Consider the following 23338-nt stretch of genomic DNA (forward strand, 5'->3'; position numbering starts at 1 on the left):
TAACCTCTCACTTCAGCATTCTGAGGTACTCACCTGCTTCAAGCAGGCTTCATTATACTAGTGCCTAAGAAAGACATGGCAACCTGCCTCAATAACTGTCATCCAGTAGCACTTACATCCACTGTGATGAAGTGCTTTGAGAGGTTGGTGATGAAACATATTAACTCCTGCCTGATGACTGACTTTGATCTGCTCTAGTTTGCCTACCACCATAACAGGTCCACAGCAGATGCCATTTCATTGGCTCTTCACTCAGCAATGGAACTTCTAGACCCCAGATTATATCAGGATGCTCGTCTTCGACTACAGCTGAACATTCAATGCCAGTGTCCAATCTCCAAGCCCTTGGCCTCAATACCTCCCAATGCAATTGGATCCTCGATTTCCTCACTTGCAGACCCCAGTCAGTTCAGATTGGCAACAACATCTTCTCCGCGATCACCATCAGCAGAAGTACACCAAAGGGCTGTGTGCTTAGCCCTTTGCTCTACTAGACTTGTACTTATGACTGCGAGGCTAAGTATAGCTTAAATTCCATAATTAAGTTTGATGACAACACCACTATTGTTTCTCAGCAACTCCATAGCTGTGAGAGTGTTAATTCTACTAGAAGATCTGCCTGAACATGATAAATATTGATCACTGAAAACCCACCTTTACAGACTTCTGGACTGCTGGAGTCTGAGCACGCCAAACAGTTGTTCTCCTTGTCTGGCCTCGGTGATGCTAAGCCATCAGAGCTAATGGACTACATGCTGTCTCTCCTGGAAAATCACCATCCCTGCTTTATTGTTAAAGAACTCTTCATTCAGAAAATGCCTGATCAAGTTCACATAGCCCTTGCTAATGTACCTGTGTAGGTTTTCAGGGAGCTTGCTAAAATAGCAAATAGTCTACACTCAGCCTGGGAAAGGTGCATCACTCTTCCTCCTTTCCCGATCTCCATATGTCTGGTCAGCAAGGTCTCCAACTTAAGCATATCTGCAAAACGTGTTTTTACCAAGCTTGCTTTGGTACAAAAATTAGGAAGTGCTGACCGGCTTGCAGACATGACAGTGCCAGCGCATTGAGACATCAGAAGTCTGTGAACACAGTGGGTTCCAGCTGCCAGAGACATCTACTGTTCATTACGGACTCCCTTTCAGGGCAACGCTTCCTGTGTGACATGAGTGCTCAAGTGAGTGCGCTGCCAGCATTACCCATTGAGAAGGCGAAGAACGATGATACCTTGCTGGAGGCCGCCAATGGCAGCAGGTTCCAGACTTACAGGACATGACAGATGACACTCTGCTTCAGTGGGCGATGTTACAGATGGGACTTCATCTTGACTAAAGTGGATAGACTACCAGTTGATGCTGATTTCCTGTGTACCAAAGGACTTCTAGTCGATCTTAACAATCACCAGCTTGTGGATGTCAGTGACTTTGGGTCATTACCCTGCTCCCCAAGTAAGTTCCCACAACGATTCTGTCAAACTCATGCACCACTGCATGTGAGTTTACTCAACTGCTGGGTGAATTCCCAAACCTCACCAAGCCCACATTCTCCACTACACTCACAAAACATGGGGTCAAGTAACACATTTCTACAACTGGCCCGTCAGTTTATGCTCACATGTGTAGACTGGACCCAGAAAAGCTGACAACCACGAAAGCTGTGTTTGCGGAAAGACTTGGCATTGTACGCCGGTCGAATAGCCCCCAGGCTTCGCCCCTCCATATGGTCCTCAAGTCCATTGGTGTTTGTCACACATGTGGCGATGACCGACACCTTGACAAAGTCACCGCCCCCGATTGTTACTCGGTCCCACACATCCAAGCCAGAAGGTTAATTTTTTGCAAACTGGACTTAATTAAGGACTACCATTAGGTGCCTGCGTGCTGGGACAAAATTCGCGAAACGGCTGTGATAACCTCATTTGACCTCGTTGAGTTTCTGCGCATGCTGTTTGGGCTGAAAAATGCAACAGACTTTCCAACAGCTGATGGACTCTGTATTAAAAGACTTAGATTTTCTTTTTGTTTACCTGGATGACGTACTTGTCGATAGTTCATCCAGATCCAAACGTGGATCTCATCTCTGCACACTTTGATTATCAACCCTGGTAAAGGCCAGTTTCGGTTGTCAGTAGGAGTTTCTAGGAGTTTTTCTATCACTGCTTCATTCCATGAACTGCTGAACTTGTGCTCCCCCTCTATAGTGCAATTAAAGGCAACACCCCTAATCATGTGCTTGATTAGTCAGTGGACATGACCAGAGCATTTGATCATACCAAACGAGCTCTTTCCAACGCAACCCTACTGGTGCATCCGTTCCCTAACGCACCTATAGCCATTACTACTGACACTTCAGACTGTGCTGTGGGTGCTGTGCATGAACAGTTGGTTGGAGGCGTGTGGCAGCCATTCACTGCCTTCAGCCAGCAGCTCCATCCTGCTGAAAGGATGTACAGCACGTTTGACCATGAGCTTCTCGGTCTCTATCTGGCTGTCTGCCATTTTCGTTTTCTTCTAAAGGTATCAGACCCTTGATCTGCATGGCAGCAATGACACCAGGCCTACAGCACATCTCAGAGTTATAAACATCACAAAGAGAAGGGGTCCCAGAACAGATCCCTGAGGCACACCACTGGTCAACAACCTCCATGCAGAATATGATCTGTCTGCAACCACTGTTTGCCTTCTGTGAGCAAGCCAATTCTGGATTCACAAAGCAAGGTCCCCTTGGATCCCATGCCTCCTTACTTTCTCAATAAGCCTCGCATGGGGTACCTTATCAAATGCCTTGCAGAAATCCATATACACTACATCTACCGCTCTTCATTCATCAATGTGTTTAGTCACATCCTCAAAAAATTCAATCAGGCTTGTAAGGCATGACCTGCCTTTGACAAAGCCATGTTGACTATTCTTAATCATATTATGCCTCTCCAAATGTTCATAAATCCTGCCTCTCAGGATCTTCTCCATCAACTTACCAACCACTGAAGATGTTAGAGTGAAAACCAAGGCAGCAAAGGGAAGAATTCACAAGTTCATTTATAGTGAGTGCCAGGTGCTAATAATCATAAATAAAGGAAACGACTGGCTACATTAGAAAGATAGACATGTTTGATTGCACAAAAGATAACTGGTTGCTGTATACTGAGCTAACTGAGCAGTATTTTAAAGCAAATAGAGTAGCCAAAGAGAAACAAGTTCCAGTTTTGCTGAGTGCATTGGGTGGAAAAGTATACAGTTTGTTTAGAAATTAACTGCTTCAACCTAACCAGCCAAAATGAGCTTCACTGATATTGTGAAAGTAATGCAAGAACATTTAGAACTGAAATCATTGTTGATTGCAGAACGTGTTGGGTTTCATAAGCAGACCAAAGGGAAGGGGAGCCAACTTCAGCTTATGTGGCTGAATTGAAGAGATTGTCTGAGCATTGTCAGTTTAGTGTTGGGCTTAATGATGCAGTGAGAGATTGTTTAGTTTGTGGAATTTTAGAAGAAAGCATTGTGCTACCTGAAGCACAACTTACATTTAAAAGAGCAGTTGAGATGGCTATATCAGTGGAAATAGCAGACAGAGACACAATTGAGTTGCAGTCAGGAATAAAAATGAGTGTGTACAAAATTGCAGCGTCTAGATGGAGGCCTGCCTGGCCAAACAAATTGTGTTACCATTGTGGTAGGGGCTCACATACACTAGAGCAATGCAGCTTTAAAGCTGACACTTGGAGAAAATACAACAAAGTATGATGCATACAAAGAGTATGTTGGACAGACAAAAATAAATGGACTGTACAGGGAAGAGAAAAAGATAAGTTGCAGTTTCACAAAGAGCATAATCTGCATAGTGTTGATGAAAAGTGATAATGATGAGAGTGACATAGGAGACTAACAAGAGACAAGCAGCAAGGATTACACCAGACATGAATGGCAAATTAATTAAATTGAATTGGACACTGGCTTGGCTGCACAAAATGAGTGAGGATGGCTTTTCAAAGATATGGAACTGAAGCCTGCCGATATCCAAGAATTTATACTGGAGAAAAGATAACTCCTGTGGAAATGATATTTGTAATAGTGAAATTCAACAATCAACAAGCCACATTGAACTTGTATGTGGTAAAAACAGGAGGGCCATCATTGTAGGGATATGAGTAGCTGAGACATCTACTACTTGGTTGAAGATCCATCCACCATTTGTGTGCCACGTCCCCTGTAATGAGTCAAATGAAAGTACTGGATGGTGCCGCAACTGTTTCCCTGCTGTACACTCTGAACTATTGCCCAACAGAGGGCAGACAGGTGTTGATGCCAACCTCCATGCTTATGATCAGAAACATATTGGACCAAGGAAGGACCACGCTGCTCAGAGGAATTGTAAAAGTGATGAAAACAGTGGTCTGACTACAAACATTTTTGTAGGCAACGTAGCTGAGAAAGCTTCTTGTATGTTAATCAGGCAGTTACTTGTGAAGTGTGGCTTGGTTTTAAGCTGGAAGAGAGTTCAAGGAGCTTCAGGAAAGTTGTAAGCATTCGGCTTTCGTAAATATAAAGAACGAGTATCCACTCCGTGCATTGAGGCTATTGCATGAACTTCAAGTGGGAAACAAAAAGTTGCTTGTAAAAGTAGATGCAAAGACCAAAGCCCAGCTGGATGAATGGAAGACCAAAAAGAAAGCTGTCAAGAAAACAGATAATGTTGTGGAGGACAAAACCAAGAGGAGAGATCAGATTGTAAAGGAAACAACAGAAGGATTAATGAGAGAATATTCCAGTGAACTAAATGGACTCTCCCAAGATCAAGATGCACATTCTAGAAAGAAGAGAAGGATAATATAAGTGCTGTGGAAATGGAAGAGGATAAACAAGATCTAATTTCTCGAGAAATTAGCAAATTTAGAGATACTCACAAGAAACTAGAAGAAAGAAAAGGCAAGGTGAGAAGGAAAAAGGCGTGAAAGAGAGAAGGAATGCGAGAAAGAAAAAGAGCAGGAAAAAGAGAGAGAAAAAAGCCTGGACCAGGAGAGAAGCAAGGAACGAAGTAGATTCAGAGAGAAAAGCCAAGGAAAGTTGAAGAACTGTGTCCAGAGTTGTCAGAACCACTTCCTGCAGTCTCAGGGTCAAAATGTGTGTATGTATAAGTTGAGATCCACTCTATATTGAGTTGGAGTTTCTAGCTAAACAGGGAGGAGTGTTGTGTAGTTAATATTTCAGTAATATTGTGAATATATTGTTTGAGTAAGCATTCTTTGTTATTTACATAATGCATTTGTGGGTTAACTATAAAGACACGTGCCTTGCTCAAAGTAAAAATGAAGTTAGACTTGCATTCTTGGCTCCCTTGTTTTTCTTTTGATTAGCTTTATGTTTGGGAGTTTATAAAAAAATGTACCAGCTTCTAACTGTACTTTGTGAGGACTCCCTTTCTCAGAACTTGCAAGTTTAGGAAAGACGTTCATTCACTGCCCACTTCGAGCACTGGGCACAGAAGTTACTGTTCAGCAAAACAGATACTGGCGATTGATGTATGTCACTGTAGGTAAGGCTGGGCAAATCACATATTGGAAAGTATCCGAGCTCAGCTTTATTCTTGTACTTTCAGTGTTGAAGTAACTCCGCCAAATGCACCTTTAGTTAGAAATCCTTAAGAGGCTGTTGGTGCAGCTGTTATTGAAGGTTGAGAGAAGCGAGATGAACTAATCGGGTACAGAATCAGAATGAGGTTTAATATCACTGGCATATGTCATGAAATTTGTTATGTGGCAACAGTACATTGCAATACATAATAATAAAACTGAATTTCAGTAAGAAGTAACTACATATATAAAGTGTTGTGAGGTGGTGCTTATGGGTTTAATGTACATTCAGAAATCTGATGACAGAGGAGAAGAAGCTGTTCCTGAATTATTGAATGTGTGCCTTCAGGTTCCAGTACGTCCCCCCTGATGGTAGCAATGAAAAGACACCATGTCCTGGGTGATGGGGGGTCCCTAATGGTGGATGCCACTTTTTGGAGGCACTGCTCCTTGAAGATGTCCTGGGGAAGCTAGTGCCCATGATGGAGCTGACTGAGTTTACAATTTTCTGCAGCTTATTTCGGTTCTGTGCAGTGATCCCCACCCCCAAAACCAGACGGTGATGCAGCCAGTAAGAAGGCTCTCCACGATACGTTTGTAGAAAGTTGAAATAGTTTACGGCTGATGAAATCTAAATGGCTGAACATAAAGCTGAATATTCAGCACTCTGGTTAGAATCATACTGGACACAGGGGAGATGTAACAAATGAATGTTATTGCAGCCTCACTCATTATTACAGTTGATTGTTAAGGGAGAGTTTTACCTATTTTATGATAAATTCATAAATGTTCTTCCCTTTGTTATAAGGCCTGTAGTAAGGTTGTTCATGATTGTTCATGATCACTTTTCAGTATATACAGTGCGTGGTTTAGGAAATAGTGTGGTGAATTCCCTGAGGTATATTGGCTGGTAATACTCTACAAATGTGAGAACAATAAATAGGATCTTGTAAAATGGAACAAGTATATGTAGTATTTTAATATGCTTTCAATAAAGAGATAGGTTTATTCAGGTTATTATGAGAGTCATCATATGTAATATTGTCCACATGGATGTTGCTATGCTGTTTCCTACCTTTATTTTCTCTTTGATTGGATTAAAAGCTCCATCTTCACTCATGTCTCCTCGGAAAACCTAGAAGAGACCCGCATGCTCTACAAGGAGATAATCAACTTTGTGATGGCTCAATCTGGAACGGAGACACTCCATTCACAGGTACATGTACAGAATCAGACCCAGGTTTATTATCTCTGCCTTATGTGTTGTGAAATTTGTTTGTTTTGCAGTAGCAGTGCAAAGACAGAAAATAACTACAGATTACCAACAAAAAAGGAGTAAGGATGGTAGAGGGATGGAAGCAGTTTCTGAGACATTGAGTGTGGGTCTTGAGACTGCTGTACCTCCACCGTGATGGCAGTAATGAGAAGAGAGCATGTCTGGGGTATTGAAGGCCCTTAGTGATAGATTCCACTACTTGAGGCACGGCCTCTTACAGATGTTTTTGGTGGTGGGGAGAGTTATGCCCAAGTTGGAGCTGGCTGACTCTACAACCTCTACAGCCTCTTGCAGCCCAGTGCATCAGAGCAGGCTGTGTTGCAACTGGTCAGAATCTCTCCACCATACATCTACAGAGTTTGTAAGAGTCTTTGGTGATATACCAAATCGCTTCAAAATTCTTATGAAGTGAGGCTGCTGGTGTGGCTTCTTCATGATTGCATCAATCCGTTGTCCCAAGATGGATCTTCCTAGATTCACCCAGGAACTTGAGGTTGTTCCTTTCCACCACTGACCTCTCAATGAGGACTGATGTGTGTCCTCCTGACTTCCCCTTCCTGAAGTCCATGATCAATTTCTTGGTCTAGCTGATGCTGGGTGCAAGGTTGTTGCAACCTCACTCAACCAGCCGATCTGTCTCACTCCTGTAGGCCTCCTTGTTGCCACCTAAGATTAAATCAAGGATGTCACCTTAGTGTTGAGTTTCAAATCTGATGGAAATGGGGCAACTTTAAAGATCCAAATATTCTATACAGGTAGCCATATGAAAACATGTTTTCATAACAAAATCAGAATAACAATGTTTTCTTTAATTTCCATTTTTCTGATTTCTCTTGCTGTTGGGCAAAAGCAGTGAATCATATTGAGGGCCTGTGGATGTTAATGAGAATGTTTTTTAGCTAATTAGGGAGGTCTAGCACGTCACCCAACAATGACAAATTGCTGTAGATTTACTGTTGGAAATCTCTGGCTGGTTGCCTTGTGATCCTGTACGGTAGTTTGAATGTGCAGGAATATAAAAAGCTGGGAAGAGTAGACTCAGCCCAATACGCCACAGACGCATCCCTTCCCACCATCAAAAATACTTGAATCGTCATCTGGCATCTGTCATCTGTCATCAAAGATCTCCACCATCCAGGCCGTGCCTTCTTTTCACCTTCTGTATCAGCAGGAGATACAGATGCCTGAAGCTGCCCACCACCGGGGTGAAGAACAGCTACATCCTTTCAGGCATTCAGACCTTGAGCCAACCTGCATAACCCTAATCACTACCTCAGTGTAGCTGCACTGTGACCAGTTTGACCACTTTGCAGTGCAAGGAATTTCTTCTTTTATTCTATTGTATTCTTTCTTGTACAATTTATATTTAACTAATGTTTTTGTTGTAAATGTTGTGTCTCTAATACTATGTGCCTATAATTCTACTTCACATAAGTTTTTCATTGCACCTGTGCATCTATGTACTTGTGAATAAACTAGAGCTGACATCCCTGTCATCCCTGGGGTCAATCTGGCCTGTCTAAATTCATTTTTAGTTACTACTTAGGGAGTATCAGGAGAAGTGTGAGAAAATAAAATAGAGTAGAAACACTTCTCTAATTTCATGTACACCTGATTTAGTTTCCTACACAGTGTAGGTCTCCGGATTAGATGTTACTTGGTCTTCCTGATGGTGAGTTAAGCAGTTAACTCCATGGTATGTGAATAATATCCCTCTCTTGCTCTGCCATAGGTTTGAGAAATAGAAATCTTAGTAATTTAGCAAGATAACAAGCATAATTCCTTAATACCTTTTAGTTCCAATTAATTTAGTTCATGGTAATGCTGATCAGTTTTGCTCTGTTATATCCTGGTTCAATTATAGGTACTCCTGTCTGATAGAGTAGTGTGTTGCAATATCTCATATAAAGCTTGTGACCTTGGGGATTATATATCATTCCATGACAGGGCCATGTGGGATTTTGAATGAACATTGATTAACCAGGCTGAAGGTTAACTCCTTCCTTTAGTGCTAAGTGACTCTCACCTCTCTACAGGAAAGTTCTCCAAACCTTGACGATGAGACGGTTCTCCTGAGATGCACAGAAACATTTGATGATGATCTTTAATTGATGGCACTTCTGCAAAAAGTTCTGCTAAAAGCAGGTGATTAGCTCACAGTAATTTCAGACAAGTATTTCCAAAATTTGTTTGAATTTTTTTTCATGAATTTGAACCCAATTTTATGAACTCACTAATAAGGAAGCAGTGGGCACAAAATAAATTATATTTAAAATGTGTCCAATTAATCTAAAAGAGTGAATTAAATAAATTATATTTTACCCTGTACTGGGGTACATACTTTCACAAGGATTTTTCTGCCCAGTGACAGCAGCCTATTGATTGTATTGTGTGGTTATTGGCAGCATCTTTAGTTATCCCCATGCCGCTGGCTACAATGTATTGTAAATATGAATGTGTTTAACTTAACAGGATTTGCAAATGCAGTTTGTGCTTATGGTTATCCCACATTTTGGAAATATGAGAGGCTTAAATTAAACACAATTATAACTAATAATTGTTTCGGTTAGACAAGGAAGCAGTCTGGTGGTAAAATAGGTGCCAAGTTATTGGTAGCTGTTTGAGAGGGGACGACCTCCTGTTTGAAATTTATACTTATTTCCATGTAAATGATAGTGAAAAATATCATTTCAGAATATTCCGGGTGTTATAATACAGTTTTTCAGTCTTGAAAATGTGCACTTGAAATAAAGATTTTGTACAGTACTCTGTATATATTAATTAGAGCCTTAAATTTCTATTCATGTATGATTATTTTATGTAAACAATTGCATTTTCATATTCAGAATTATTGCCTCTCTTTCATACTTCAGGAACTCGTGCTTTTCTCAAAAACATTTGTTCCAGTGATCTAAGAATGTTATGGTATCTCAGTCCAAAGAATATTGTTTGTGTGTGCCAATTCAGAGATTATTAATAACTTATTCTTTCCTGAGATTGATTCAATTTTATCTCAGTGTTTATGCACCTGTCACTTTTTTCATAATTTTTACTGGATCAAACACCTCAATATAAAATAACGTGAAACATTCTACTGTTTTCTGAGCACTGTACTTATATATTGTCTTTAACCACTGGCAAATCACTGTACATCAAATATTTCCTCCAACATTTGCTTTATCGGTCTTCTCAATTTTATTTTAAATCATCTTGATAGCAATTTGCATTTCTCACTCTCTCTCTGTCTCACTCTCACACTCTCTCACTCTCATTCCCTCTCTCTCTCTCTCACTCTCACTCCCTGAACTATCACATCTCACATACACATTTCCATTGTTTTTTATGAAATTAAGTTGACAGAAGGTATGAAACTGAACTGAGGGCTTTAATGGAAAACCTCGAGCTTTCGAAATGATAGGTGTTGCCAGTCTAATTTTATAGCAAGTTGCTCACTTCTTTTCCTTTCCAAACAAAAATAATACACGTGTGATTCAGGCAGGGTATTTTTCAAAAGGAGGAAAAGTTGTCCATCACCTTTAAGATGAACAAGTTGTTTTACTTTCTGCCAGAGTTATTCTTCTTCCACTTGAAGGATTCTTGATCTAGAGGTCAAATAAGAAAAGAGGATATATACCCCACATGTAAAAAAATCTCAAAACCATGGTCATTGCAACTTTGATAATCTCATTAAGAAACAGAATGCAGAAGTAAGTTACTCCTGTGCATTTGAGTGGAGTCCGATTCCTGTTCTGCTATCCAGTGTTTATATTATTACTAGTATAGAGAAGTCCTTGGGTGTCTATCCTTTGTTGGATTTTCTATTTATAAATAAATGCATTTGAGTTCATATTAATAGCATTTAGCAGTTGTTTTAAAGGTAATCTGCTCTAAGAGCATCCTTATTCTTGGAAATATATTTCTAACTTGAGTCAATCTTCCAGATTTGTGATCTGTGGAAGGCAGGTTTGGTTTGCTGCCCTTAAAGTGCCAGAATAACACCGGTCATTTTCTAAAATCCTTGGACGATGAAGCTCTGGGAAAACAAACTGACAATTTTCAATATCAGGCTTCCTTGGAGTGGATTTACCAAGATGAGTCATGCACAAATGTTTTGAAACATAACTTGCACCGTTTTATAATAACTAAGAGGTATGCACGTAAATAGTCATAATTAATTAAGATCTTTTGAACAGCACACTCTTCTCGTGATGAGAGCTGATTGAAATTCTTATGACTACAAATGTTCTGGTGTTCACATTGTTTTAAGATAGTTTTAAATTAAAACATTGTCATCTTGGTGTCATTGGGACCGTTGTGGATTGTAATGTTGTTGGTATTGCAATTAAACGCCATTGGACTTCGTGTTTAAATCAGAAGCATTCTGGTATGTGAGTTTTTTTTTCATTTAAGTAGGTTTTGTTTCTCTCAGACTCCTTTCTCTTGAACTGTTCAAAATGCCTGTATGTTACTACTTTATTGACCTGTGATTGGAGGACAATCCCCAAATACATTTCCTACTCTTCCTTATAGTGAACAAAACCTTCATTAAGCAACTACTGAGTTAAATAAAATCCTTTGTTGTAGCAACAATGTCAATGTTTCTTAACCAGCATAACACTGTACTTCGGCATTGCTGGTGTAAATACTGGAACTTCCTACCCAACACCAGAAGACAGCAGCAGTGCAATTCCTACACTCAAGCAGCTTGGCACCATCCAGGACGAAACAGCTCAGTTGGTTGCTGTCCCACCCACCGCACAAAATACTCATTCCTTCCACCACCATTGAAAAACATCACATTGTTAGGACACCCCAAGAATACCACCCCAAACCTGGAACTTTTAAACCAGGAAGAACAAAAGGCAGCATGTGAATGGGAAGTTTGCTAACCTTTCCCCAACTTAGAAATACTGTATATTACTGGGTCTAAATCCAAGAACTCCCCATAAGTGCTGTGGGAGTGCCTTCAACAGACCTTCTGGAACAGTTGCAGAAAGTAGCTCACTCCTACCCATCATCACTAAAGGCCTTGCTTGTGATCATCATGTCCAACGTGACGTAGGTCAGCCAAACACTGTTATAGCTCGGGGCGTCAGAGTTCAGAGGTCACTCCTGGCGTCCTCTGTAAGGAGCCTTTGTACATCCTCCCTGTGGAATGCATTTCTCTGGGTCCTCCGGGCTCCTCCCACTGTCCGAAGACTTACCAGGTAGGGTAACTGAGCATTGTAAATTGTCGCACGGTTAAGTTGGGGTTGTCGGGTTGCTGGGCAGTGTGGCATGAAGGGCTGGAAGGGCCTTTTCAATGCTGTATCTCTAAATAAATAAATAATTAAAATAAGATAAATGTCCTTCTCAAAGCTGATGTCCCCACAGTACAAAAATCTGCCAACTTCATATGTGAGCTTACATGACAAATGAGCATTTGCAGCCTTCCCAGAAAGAAGCTTTTAAAATTGATTTTTAAAGAAAGTGTATCCTTTTCTCAGCCCTAAATATTTTTTTCTTTATCCTGAGACTCTCCAGACAAAGGACATCACCATCAAACATTTACATTTCCTACTGTCTCAAAATGTTAATGTTTCGGTCAGATAGCGTATTACTTTTCTAAACTCCAAACAGTTATAGATCTGTTCTATTTGCCCTTCTTAAAGGAAACTATCCTCATCCTAGGAGTCAGCCTATAAACATTTATGGCATTCCATCCAAGGTCAGTAGATCCCTCCCATCTGCCCAGAGTACTTAAGTTATGGGCTCAACAAATCCCTGCACAACTGCAGCAAGATTTCCTCACATTTTATTTCAATTCCCTTGAAGGAAAAGCCAAAATATCAATTGCCACCTTGTTTTTTTCAGAAGAGAACTGTTTGAGAGATACTGTTTTCCCTAAAGATATTGACATTGATACGTGCCAGGCCAGAAAAAGCTGACGACTGAGAGTGAAACTCATGACTGCAGTAGTTTTCCCTGTCTCTGGCATTTTCCAGATTAGTGCTAGAAACACAGGGTGAGTCTCCAAATTTCCAAGGCATGATAGTGGATTGCAGAGATTCCTGCACAAGGAAAGTTACGTTGTCTTGTCAGTAGGTAGACCAAAGACGAGGAATCTCCAGGCCAATGGGATTCTCGGCTGTGCGAGGGTGACTGACAGTTTCCATATTTCATTCCGTTTACCAATTAAAGAGAATTTCACTCCAAAGTTTGTCAATGGAAAGGCCAGAAAGTAATCATAGTCAAAAGCCAAAACCATTTGTGATGCTCTTACCTTCTGCGCTTTCTCTTTTATGGTTAACATGTCAGAATAAGAGGTCAAATTCAAAGTAAATTTATTATCAAAATACTTAGAGGAATGTGCAAAAGTCTCAGGCACATATATATAACTAGGGTGTCTTAAGACTTTTGCATGGTACTGTCGTAATTTTATGCATTACACTGTACTGCTGCTGCAAAAAAAAACAAATTTCATGACATATGTGAGTGATGATAAACCTGATTCTGATATGGGTCTCTGTTGTCGACTGAGATTGGGAAGGGGGCAAGGTGAGGGGGATCATGGTTGGGGAAAGAGGAAGGGGAGGGAGGGTCAGGAAGCACCAGAGAAACATTCTGTAGTGGTGAATAAACCATTTGTTTGGAATCAGATGACCTTGCCTAGTGCCTCAGAGCTGGATGTGTCTGCACCCGCACCATTCCTTCTCTGCCACCTGTCCCACGCCCCTCCCGCAGCGCTCCACCCTCGCCATTCCCAACATCCTTTGCTCCCACCAGATGTACAGATTTGCTCTCTTCTCCACATTGACAAATACAGTACTATGCAAAAGTATTAGGCACCCTAACTATATATAGGTACCTAAGGCTTTTGCACAGTGCTGTATACATCACCATATACAACCTCGAGGTTCATTTTCTTGTGGGAGTTCATAATTATCCAAGAAATGCAATAGAATCGATAAAAGACTGTACCCAACAGGATGGACAAATGACCTTTCAACCTTTCCTACGATTGACCAGAAACTTAACTGGAATGGTTGCGTTTTAGTTGTAGTTGCAACGTGCAAAAGACAACAAACAATGCAAATACAAAATAAAATAAAGAAAATAAATAAATAAGCAATAAATATCGAGAACATGAGATGAAGAGTCCTTGAACATGAAATAAGTGGTGGCTACTTTAAAATGGTTTAACCTCTCAACACCAAATTGCTTGCTGCCATTGTAGGATGGCCCTTAAGAGGAGGAAGTAGATGTTACAGAAGTCACGGTACCACCAATAACAGAGAGCAAACAAATGCTATTCTTTCGCAATGCCTCTCATGTGTGGTGTCACTCAGGAGGTGTCCTGCAGAACAGTGAAGAGCACACATCTTTTATCACAGCTGTGTTTTCCACAAATGAGTATGTTGCAGATTTAGTCCTTTCCAGAAATTCAGGAGTAGGGTTGAAGGAGGAGGAGGAAAGAGCAAATGTTGGAACTGTGGGAGGTGGAAAAGAAAGGAGAGGGAATCAACATTGAGTCCTTTCTCATACAATGAATAGAAACAGCATCGAATCAGTGTGTTAAACAATTGAAATAGTTCTTACCCAAGTGCATTGAGTTCCTGAATAATATTCAGCAAGGGGCTAATGAGTTGCAAGTAATATTCATTACAATACCCATATCTAGAGCAAAGGAGTTAAATGATTTTCTCTTGACTTTGAACAGTGTTATCAACACTAAGGAGTCACAACTGAGCAGAAACTTAACAGGGGTGGTTGCGTTATTGTGGTTGCAACAACAGTTCAGAGGCAGGGTGCTGTGATTCTTTTGATCTTGCTATAAAGTGGGACTAAATGAAATTAGGCTCATCTAACAAGCATATTGGACACTCATGGGGATGAGTCACTTAGTCGAAAGTTCAATCACATTTTTATCTCCTCAGAAAGAGAAGCAACCACAGCATTTATGTAAAACCAAAGCAACAGTCAGGCACAATCTGGGAAGTGGCAGGGACATTTTTCACCTCACATGCATGGGACAGTAACAGGAGGACACAGGTTTACAGTGCTGGGGAGTAGGTACAGATGAGATGTCAGGGGTAAGTTTTTTACGCAGAGTGGTGAGTGCGTGGAATGGGCTGCCAGCAACGGTGGTGGAGGCAGATACGATAGGGTCTTTTAAGAGCCTTTTGGATAGGTACATGGAGCTTAGAAAAATAGAGGACTATGGGTAAGACTAGTAATTTCTAAGGTAGCAACACGTTCGGCACAACTTTGTGGGCTGAAGGGCCTGTATTGTGCTGTAGGTTTTCTATGTTTCTATGTAATCTCCATTAACACAGGGCCTATCCATCTGCCTATGACATTGGCAATAGCATTGCCTTGACAAGCCCCCCACAGTAAATGACTGGGTGGGTAATTAGAGCCCAGAAATTTTAGTGGGCATAGGACATGGAACCTAGGAAAGTACAGTAAAGGATCAGGGCCTTTGGCCCATGATGTTGCACCGAGCTAATTATATTCGTAATTAAATGTCTAACTAACTTGATCCCTTGTGCCTACACAATGTCTATATCCTTCCATTCTCTGCCCATTCATGAGCCTTCCAAGGAGCCTCTTGAATGTCTCTATTATATTTGCTCCCTCCACATTCCAGGCCAACCAGTCTGTGTTAAAAAACTTGTCCCGCACATTTGCTTTGAACTTATCCCCTCACACCTTAACTGCAAGACCTCCAGTATTAAACATTTTGACCCTGGGGGAAGAAAAGATAACAGCTCTCCATTTTATATCTACGCCTTTCTAATCTTACAAATTACTGTTAGATCTCCCCTCTGTTTCGCTCCTCTAGAAAAAACAAAGTTTGTCCACCCTCTCTAACTAGAGGGTACAATCTGGTAAACCTCTTCTGCACCATCTCCAAAGCCTCCACATCCTTCCTATATTGGGGCAACCAGAATTGAATGCAATACTCAGAGGTGAGCAATCACATTAATTGTGTGGCCACTTCAGCAGGTCAGTATCTGGATACCCTATGTCAAGTGAATCACCTCCTGATACCCCTCAGAGTTTTCACCATCTGCAAGATACAACAAGAGTGCGATGGAGCTCTTTGTTTATCTGAGTGCAGCTGTAACAATGCACTCGAAGTTTGGCACCAACATCACAATGATCCACTTGATCAGACTCACAATGACTATGCTCAATATTCTGTCCCTTCACCAGCCATGCAACATGGACATCTACATAATATTATAAGACCATAAAACATAGGAGCAGAATTAGGTCATTCCTTTGAGTCTGCTCCATCATTCAATCGTGGCTAATTAATTTTTCCCCTCTTCCACCCTATTTTCATGCCTACTCCCCATAATCTTTGGAACCCTTACTAATCAAGATCCTATCAACATCCACTTTAAATGTACCTGAAAAGACTTCGCCTCCACAAACGTTTGTAGCAATGAATTCCAGAGATTCACCATTGTCTGGCTGAAGAATTTCTTCCCCATTTCTGTTCTAAAGGGATGTTCTTTTAGTCTGAGTCTGTGCACTCTGATGTTAGACTCTCCCGCTATTGGAAACATCCTCTCCGTGTCCACGCTATCTCTTTCAATATTTGGTATGTGAAATATTTTCAGTTGGCAAAACTCAACTGAGATCTTTGTTACCCACCAAGGTTTCCTCAAATTTGAACCAAACTAGCAACCTTGACCACCTGGAAGAATAAAGACAGTATTTGAAAAGGTAACAATGCCATCTGGAAATTCTCTTCTGAGTCACAAACACTCTTGTCTTGGAAGTGTATTGCCTTTCCCTCATCATTGCGGAATCTAATTCCTGGAAATCCAAATGATTGCAGGGGTTCTGGAATATGACTCACCGCTGCCTTCTCAAAGGCAAGAATGAATGGGTAACTATGATGGCCTATTATCCAGGATGATACATTAAGTCTGACTGGTCTGCCTGATAACTTGATGTGTGAGTTGTTTGCTATGCAAATTTCAATCTTCTCACCAGTGCCGTTCTCTACATTGATATTTCTTTCCTCTGTTGCTCTATGATTATTTCTATTTGATTTAACTATTATATAGTTACTGTAATTCATGGGTCTTTTTTGTTATTGTGTATTGCATTGTATTGCTGCTGCAAAGACGACAAATTTCTCAACACATGCCGGTGATAATAAGCAACACACATAAAAGTTGCTGGTGAACGCAGCAGGCCAGGCAGCATCTCTAGGAAGAGGTGCAGTTGACGTTTCAGACCGAGACCCTTCGTCAGGACTAACTGAAGGAAGAGTGAGTAAGGGATTTGAAAGTTGGAGGGGGAGGGGGAGATCCAAAATGATAGGAGAAGACAGGAGGGGGAGGGATGGAGCCAAGAGCTGGACAGGTGATTGGCAAAAGGGGATACGAGAGGATCATGGGACAGGAGGTCCAGGAAGAAAGACAAGGGTGGAGGGGACCCAGAGGATGGGCAAGGGGCACATTTAGAGGGACTCTTTATCGCTAACTGCCGACGGGACTTCAACCGTCTCGACTTCACCGCATTCTTTATCGCTAACTGCCGACGGGTCATCAACCGTCTCGACTTCACCCCACCTTGTCCCCATTCTAACCTCACTCCTTCGGAACGCTCTGCTCTCCACTCCCTCTGCACTAATCCTAACCTTATTATTAAACCCGCTGATAAGGGGGGTGCTGTTGTAGTCTGGCGTACTGACCTCTACCTTGCCGAGGCACAGCGACAACTCGCGGATACCTCCTCTTATTTACCCCTCGATCGTGACCCCACTAAGGAGCACCAGGCCATTGTCTCCCACACCATCACCGACTTTAACCGCACAGGGGATCTCCCATCCACTGCTACCAACCTTATAGTTCCCACACCCCGCACTTCCCGTTTCTACCTCCTACCGAAGATCCACAAACCTGCCTGCCCTGGCCGACCTATTGTCTCAGCTTGCTCCTGTCCCACCAAACTCGTTTCTGCATACCTCGACACTGTTTTATCACCCCTTGTTCAATCCCTTCCGACCTATGTTCGTGACACTTCTCACGCTCTTAAACTTTTCGATGATTTTAAGTTCCCTGGCCTCCACCACTTTATTTTCACCATGGATGTCCAGTCCCTATATACTTCCATCCCCCATCAGGAAGGTCTCAAAGCTCTACGCTTCTTTTTGGATTCCAGACCTAATCAGTTCCCCTCTACCACCACTCTGCTCCGTCTAGCGGAATTAGTCCTTACTCTTAATAATTTCTCCTTTGGCTCCTCTCACTTCCTCCAATCTAAAGGTGTAGCTATGGGCACCCGTATGGGTTCTAGCTATGCCTGCCTTTTTGTTGGCTTTGTGGAACAATCTATGTTCCGTGCCTATTCTGGTATCTGTCCCCCACTTTTCCTTCGCTACATCGACGACTGCATTGGCGCTGCTTCCTGCACGCATGCAGAGCTCGTTGACTTTATTAACTTTGCCTCCAACTTTCACCCTGTCCTCAAATTTACCTGGTCCATTTCCGACACCTCCCTCCCCTTTCTAGATCTTTCTGTCTCTGTCTCTGGAGACAGCTTATCCACTGATGTCTACTATAAACCTACTGACTCTCACAGCTATCTGGACTATTCCTCTTCTCACCCTGTCTCTTGCAAAAACGCCATCCCCTTCTCACGATTCCTCCATCTCCGCCGCATCTGCTCTCAGGATGAGGCTTTTCATTCTAGGACGAGAGAGATGTCTTCCTTTTTTAAAGAAAGGGGCTTCCCTTCCTCCACTATCAACTCTGCTCTTAAACGCATCTCCCCCATTTCACGTACATCTGCTCTCACTCCATCCTCCCGCCACCCCACTAGGAATAGGGTTCCCCTGGTCCTCACCTACCACCCCACCAGCCTCCGGGTCCAACCTATTATTCTCCGTAACTTCTGCCACCTCCAACGGGATCCCACCACTAAGCACATCTTTCCCTCCCCCACTCTCTCTGCATTCCGCAGGGATCGCTCCCTACACAACTCCCTTGTCCATTCATCCCCCCCATCCCTCCCCACTGATCTCCCTCCTAGCACTTATCTGTGTAAGCGGAACAAGTGCTACACATGCCTTTACACTTCCTGCCTTACCACCATTCAGGGCCCCAAACAGTCCATCCAGGTGAGGCAACACTTCACCTGTGGGTCAGCTGGGGTAATATACTGCATCCGGTGCTCCCGATGTGGCCTTCTATATATTGGTGAGACCCGACGCAGACTGGGAGACCATTTTGCTGGACACCTACGCTCTGTCCGCTGGAGGGGGCAGGGTCTCCCAGTGGCCACACATTTTGGTTCCACATCCCATTCCCATTCTGATGTGTCTGTCCACGGCCTCCTCTACTGTAAAGATGAAGCCACACTCAGGTTGGAGGAACAACACCTTATATTCCGTCTGGGTAGCCTCCAGCCTGATGGCATGAACATCGACTTCTCTAACTTTTGCTGGTGTCCCCCCTCCCCCTCGTGCCCCATCTGTTACACATTTTTGTGCACACATTCTTTCTCTCGCTCTCCTTTTTCTCCCTCTGTCCCTCTGAGTGTGCCCCTTGCCCATCCTCTGGGTCACCCCCACCTTGTCTTTCTTCCTGGACCTCCTGTCCCATGATCCTCTTGTATCCCCTTTTGCCTATCACCTGTCCAGCTCTTGGCTCCATCCCTCCCCCTCCTGTCTTCTCCTATCATTTTGGATCTCCCCCTCCCCCTCCAACTTTCAAATCCCTTACTCACTCTTCCTTCAGTTAGTCCTGACGAAGAGTCTCGGCCTGAAACATCGACTGTACCTCTTCCTACAGATGCTGCCTGGCCTGCTGCGTTCACCAGCAACTTTTATGTGTGTTGCTTGAATTTCCAGCATCTGCAGAATTCCTGTTCTTTCCGGTGATAATAAATCTGATTCTGATCTTTCCTTCATAAAGACAAAATTGTGCAGAATCAGCTGCGGCAATCTCCCAGAATGAAGAATGCTCCCACTCTGCCTCAGCACCTGAATCTCTTCATAATTCATAACAACATAAAAGGAGGTCATTTAGCCTGCTGATCCTCTGCCAGCTCCCCAAACAATCTCATTCCCTCACTTAATTATTTCTAACATTTGTAACTTTTTTCTCACACATACCCAGTCAAAGCTCCCTGTTTCTCCTACTGTCCACATACAGCAGGGGTCATTTATGGTAACCAGTTAATCCAACAACCAGAACATATCCTGGGATCTAGGAAGAAATTGGATGGTCAGGGGTATGCACTGTCACGGGGAATATACAATTTCCACTCACAGCCTGGAGCTGGAAGACAACGTCATTACCTGCTGCACCACCCTGTTACGTTTGGATTCTGAATGAGAGTTTGTTAAAAACCCCGGTGTGCATCAAGGTTTCTCCCATGCATTATGTCTCAATGTCATGAGTAGAACATCCACCAGTTGCCAATACCACACTCCTCTGGTCGTTTTGTGACCAAGTAAATAATTTTGCAATAATTGTCTGGTAGCAGGCAGAGTGTTGGAAATTGAGATGAAAACCCTTTTGCAGTGGCTTTGAATCACATTCTTGGAGTGATCGTCCCTCCTATTCACATTTGGAGACCACTGCTTATAGCCATATAGTTTTTAGCCAATTAATTCTTTGTACACTTGGGGTTCTGAAAGCAAAGGACTTTGTTATTACTTTTTAGATTCTCAGGCTTAATGATATCTACGAAGCCAATATGTTTGTGTAAAAGAAGTAACAATGATCAGACTTCTGGCATTTAAATTTCCTGGAACCAGGATGTGCAAAGGAGATGCAAGGTAAGGTGGGTTTAAATGGATGATATAAATAGATGACTCCTTTGTTCTCTCCAAGGCAGCTTATATCTAAAATGCACCTCCAATTCCAATGGCAAACAAAACCTACCCACTTCAGTGGTCAGACATGATCGGATGAATCTAGAGTCAGAGTAGTTGGCTCCACCATTTAGTAAGATCATGGTGATCTGTTGTAACCTCAGGTCTACATTCCAGTATATGTGCTGTATCGTAACCTTCCAGACTCTGCTTCTCTCTTTGACGAAGAAAGTTTCAAAGACTCCCTACATTCTGAGAGAATTTTTTAAAACTCATCTCTGTTATAATTGGGTGGCCATTAATTTTAAATAAAGTTAGAAGTTGGCAACTGTGTATTTTAACGCTTGAAGACTTGAAACACAGTACTGACAAACAAGTACCTAAATTACTTGTCAATCTGAGTACCTGACTTATTGCCTATGACAGCAGAAGTGAACAAGTTAACCTTCTGACTCACGATGCAAAGTGCCCATGACTCAAATGAAGTGGAGGCAAGGAGCAAGTGACCTTTTCTCCTTAATTACCTGTTTTCTGACAAAGTGATAGATAAGGGTGGCAACGTAAGGGAAAATCCAAATGTTATATTTGTTAGATTCACGCACAGAAAGATCCATGCTGATTGTCGGCAATAAAAAGGATGTTGGCTCACAAGTGCCCATTCTGGAGTGTTATGCAATGTCAAGATCCATTCCAGTGACTTCAGTTGATAATAAGACATCAACTGTCTGAGTCAGGGGTAACTTGGGCAGGTTACACACTCATCTATTTTCTCTTATAACCTTGAAGAGGATGGGTTACACAACATTTAAAGCCAGTTCTAACCTAACCTAGCAACAAAGGAAATGTTTGTCCGGAGGAGGAAATACACTGTGTACAATGAAGGCACTTTGTAGAACTCCCCAGGTATGACCAGTAATTTAGGTCAACATGGGATTTGAGGTGTTTGATGGAAACTCTTTGTCACCTAAGCTGAGAGTATGTACCAACCCCTTCCCTTCCCATCTAAGCTGTGTTCAGCTCCAGAGGTTACCTGTATGGTTGAGTTAAGTGCAGGTCAATATTTGCTGGCAAGTCACTTAACAAAATGTAGCATGGGAACAGGTTTATCAGAAGGTCTGAACCCCATCTTCCTTCTGATTTCAAGAAGGAATGATAATCTCATTTCTAGCGTGCTGGGGACCCTTCACCAATTAGAGTTGTCATCATTATAAAGTTTTATAGTAAGTGTAAAACTGTAATAATCTGGCATTCTTGGGGATTTTGATGGTGCCAGTCTGCAGATTTTCTGGACTATTGGGTATCATTCCTATTTATAACCCAACACAATTTTAATTCACTTTTTTTTTGATGTTGCATGGTAGAAAACTAAGTTTTCCAGTAAACTAGATGAGTTTCAAGGTGGGATAGGAAATGGTTCAAGGTGGCTTAAAGGGATCACTGAAACAGAGCATGAGTACATTTAAAGGGAGTGTGAGAAATGGTATCCTGGTGAATTTAAAGACAGAGTAGGAACTAGGGCCCTGGTATTGAAAGGGTATATGAGAAACTGTGCTGGTGAACCAAATGCTGAATTATCAGGATTTCCAAATAGTGGCTTTCTGGGTTATGAGTTACAGAAATCTGACTCTATGAGAGTTCTCCCAAAAAAAACCTTTCAAGCATTTTTCAAGCTAGTAATAACAATAAACTGTTTATGTCCTCTCTGCTCTGGCTGAGGGACCCTGGAACCTATTCTCAGCAGCTGCCCAAAAGCCCTGGGAGAAGGCCGCTACTCCTGGCGCCATGACCAGGTGCTGAAGGCAGTGGCAGAAAGTACCTCCTCTGCCATTAACAACAGTACGACCACAAGACCCTGAGCACCTCACCAACCCAGAAAGTCCACAGCCTTTGTCAAAACTGGAAACCAACTACAGCCTCAGCCCACGTCAGCAGCAGGCTTGCTCACCACGGCGTCTGACTGGCAACTGAAAGTCGATCTTGGCAAGCAAGTTCCCTGACTTCATCGCATTATCATCACTGAGGCCTGACATGGTCATTCTGTCAGAAACCTCAAAGCAGGTAGTTTTGGTAGAACTGACAGCGCCTTGGGAAGACCAGACTGATAAGGCATTTGAACGTAAGAAAGCCAGATACCAGGAACTGGTAGAGGAGTGCCAGAGACAGGGGAGGAGGGCACAATGTGAGTCTATAGAGGTGGGGTGTAGAGTATTTGCTGGCTGCTCACACTGCAGAATGTACTCACGCCTGGGTGTTACGGGGGGTGCAAAGAAAACAACCATTATGACTGTCACTGAGGCTGCTGAGCGAGCCTCCAGATGGCTATGGATCAGGAGGTGTGACCTGTGAACCAATGCTGCTGGGACACAAACCAGGGCCTGATCAATCCTGGCTGGGTTGCCTGTGCAAGTGTCTCTGATTCTGAAAAAACCCAAAACACACGATAGCCCCAGATTATGTCATTGATGATGTGTCCCAGTGCATCCTAAGATGTATCTCAGCATCATGGTATTGACTGATGACTGGATACAGTCGATGTTCAATTAGTTTAATTATGTGTAGTGCTGGGGTAGTTATTCAATGAAATGAAAGAATTTTAGCAATTTTACGTAGAGCAGTGTGATATGGGGAGCTACAGAAAATAGACATTTCTGTCTTACAGAGAAATCAG

At 42.4% G+C, this 23338-nt stretch overlaps 2 protein-coding genes across 14 annotated transcripts in view; one reads left to right on the forward strand and one right to left on the reverse strand.

Moving 5' to 3' along the window:
- LOC134351619 (stimulated by retinoic acid gene 8 protein homolog) overlaps positions 1 to 11213 on the forward strand; it is a 38665-nt gene extending 27452 nt beyond the window's left edge. Inside the window, exons 8-10 of the mRNA XM_063058011.1 lie at positions 6674 to 6785; positions 8882 to 8990; positions 10787 to 11213. Coding sequence (XP_062914081.1) covers positions 6674 to 6785; positions 8882 to 8953 — 184 coding nt within the window. The 3' untranslated portion in view covers positions 8954 to 8990; positions 10787 to 11213. The remainder of the gene's footprint in view (positions 1 to 6673; positions 6786 to 8881; positions 8991 to 10786) is intronic.
- The window catches only part of LOC134351618 (uncharacterized), a 113044-nt gene that overhangs the window by 18986 nt on the left and 70720 nt on the right, over positions 1 to 23338 (reverse strand). For 3 of the 13 annotated variants that reach the window (XR_010019195.1, XR_010019196.1, XR_010019194.1), the window contains exons 3-5: positions 10380 to 10447; positions 8872 to 8917; positions 7361 to 7511 (exon numbers count right to left, since the gene is read on the reverse strand). The exons of 4 other annotated variants lie outside the window; for them this stretch is intronic. The gene's annotated coding sequence lies outside the window, so the exon portion shown is untranslated. Of the gene's footprint in view, positions 1 to 6905; positions 7512 to 8871; positions 8918 to 9010; positions 10448 to 23338 lie in introns of those variants that run through there. 6 more of the 13 variants (XR_010019199.1, XR_010019201.1, XR_010019191.1 and 3 more) reach the window with 3 other exon arrangements.

The sequence above is a fragment of the Mobula hypostoma genome, chromosome 9, assembly GCF_963921235.1.
Source record: "Mobula hypostoma chromosome 9, sMobHyp1.1, whole genome shotgun sequence".
Taxonomy (NCBI): domain Eukaryota; kingdom Metazoa; phylum Chordata; class Chondrichthyes; order Myliobatiformes; family Myliobatidae; genus Mobula; species Mobula hypostoma.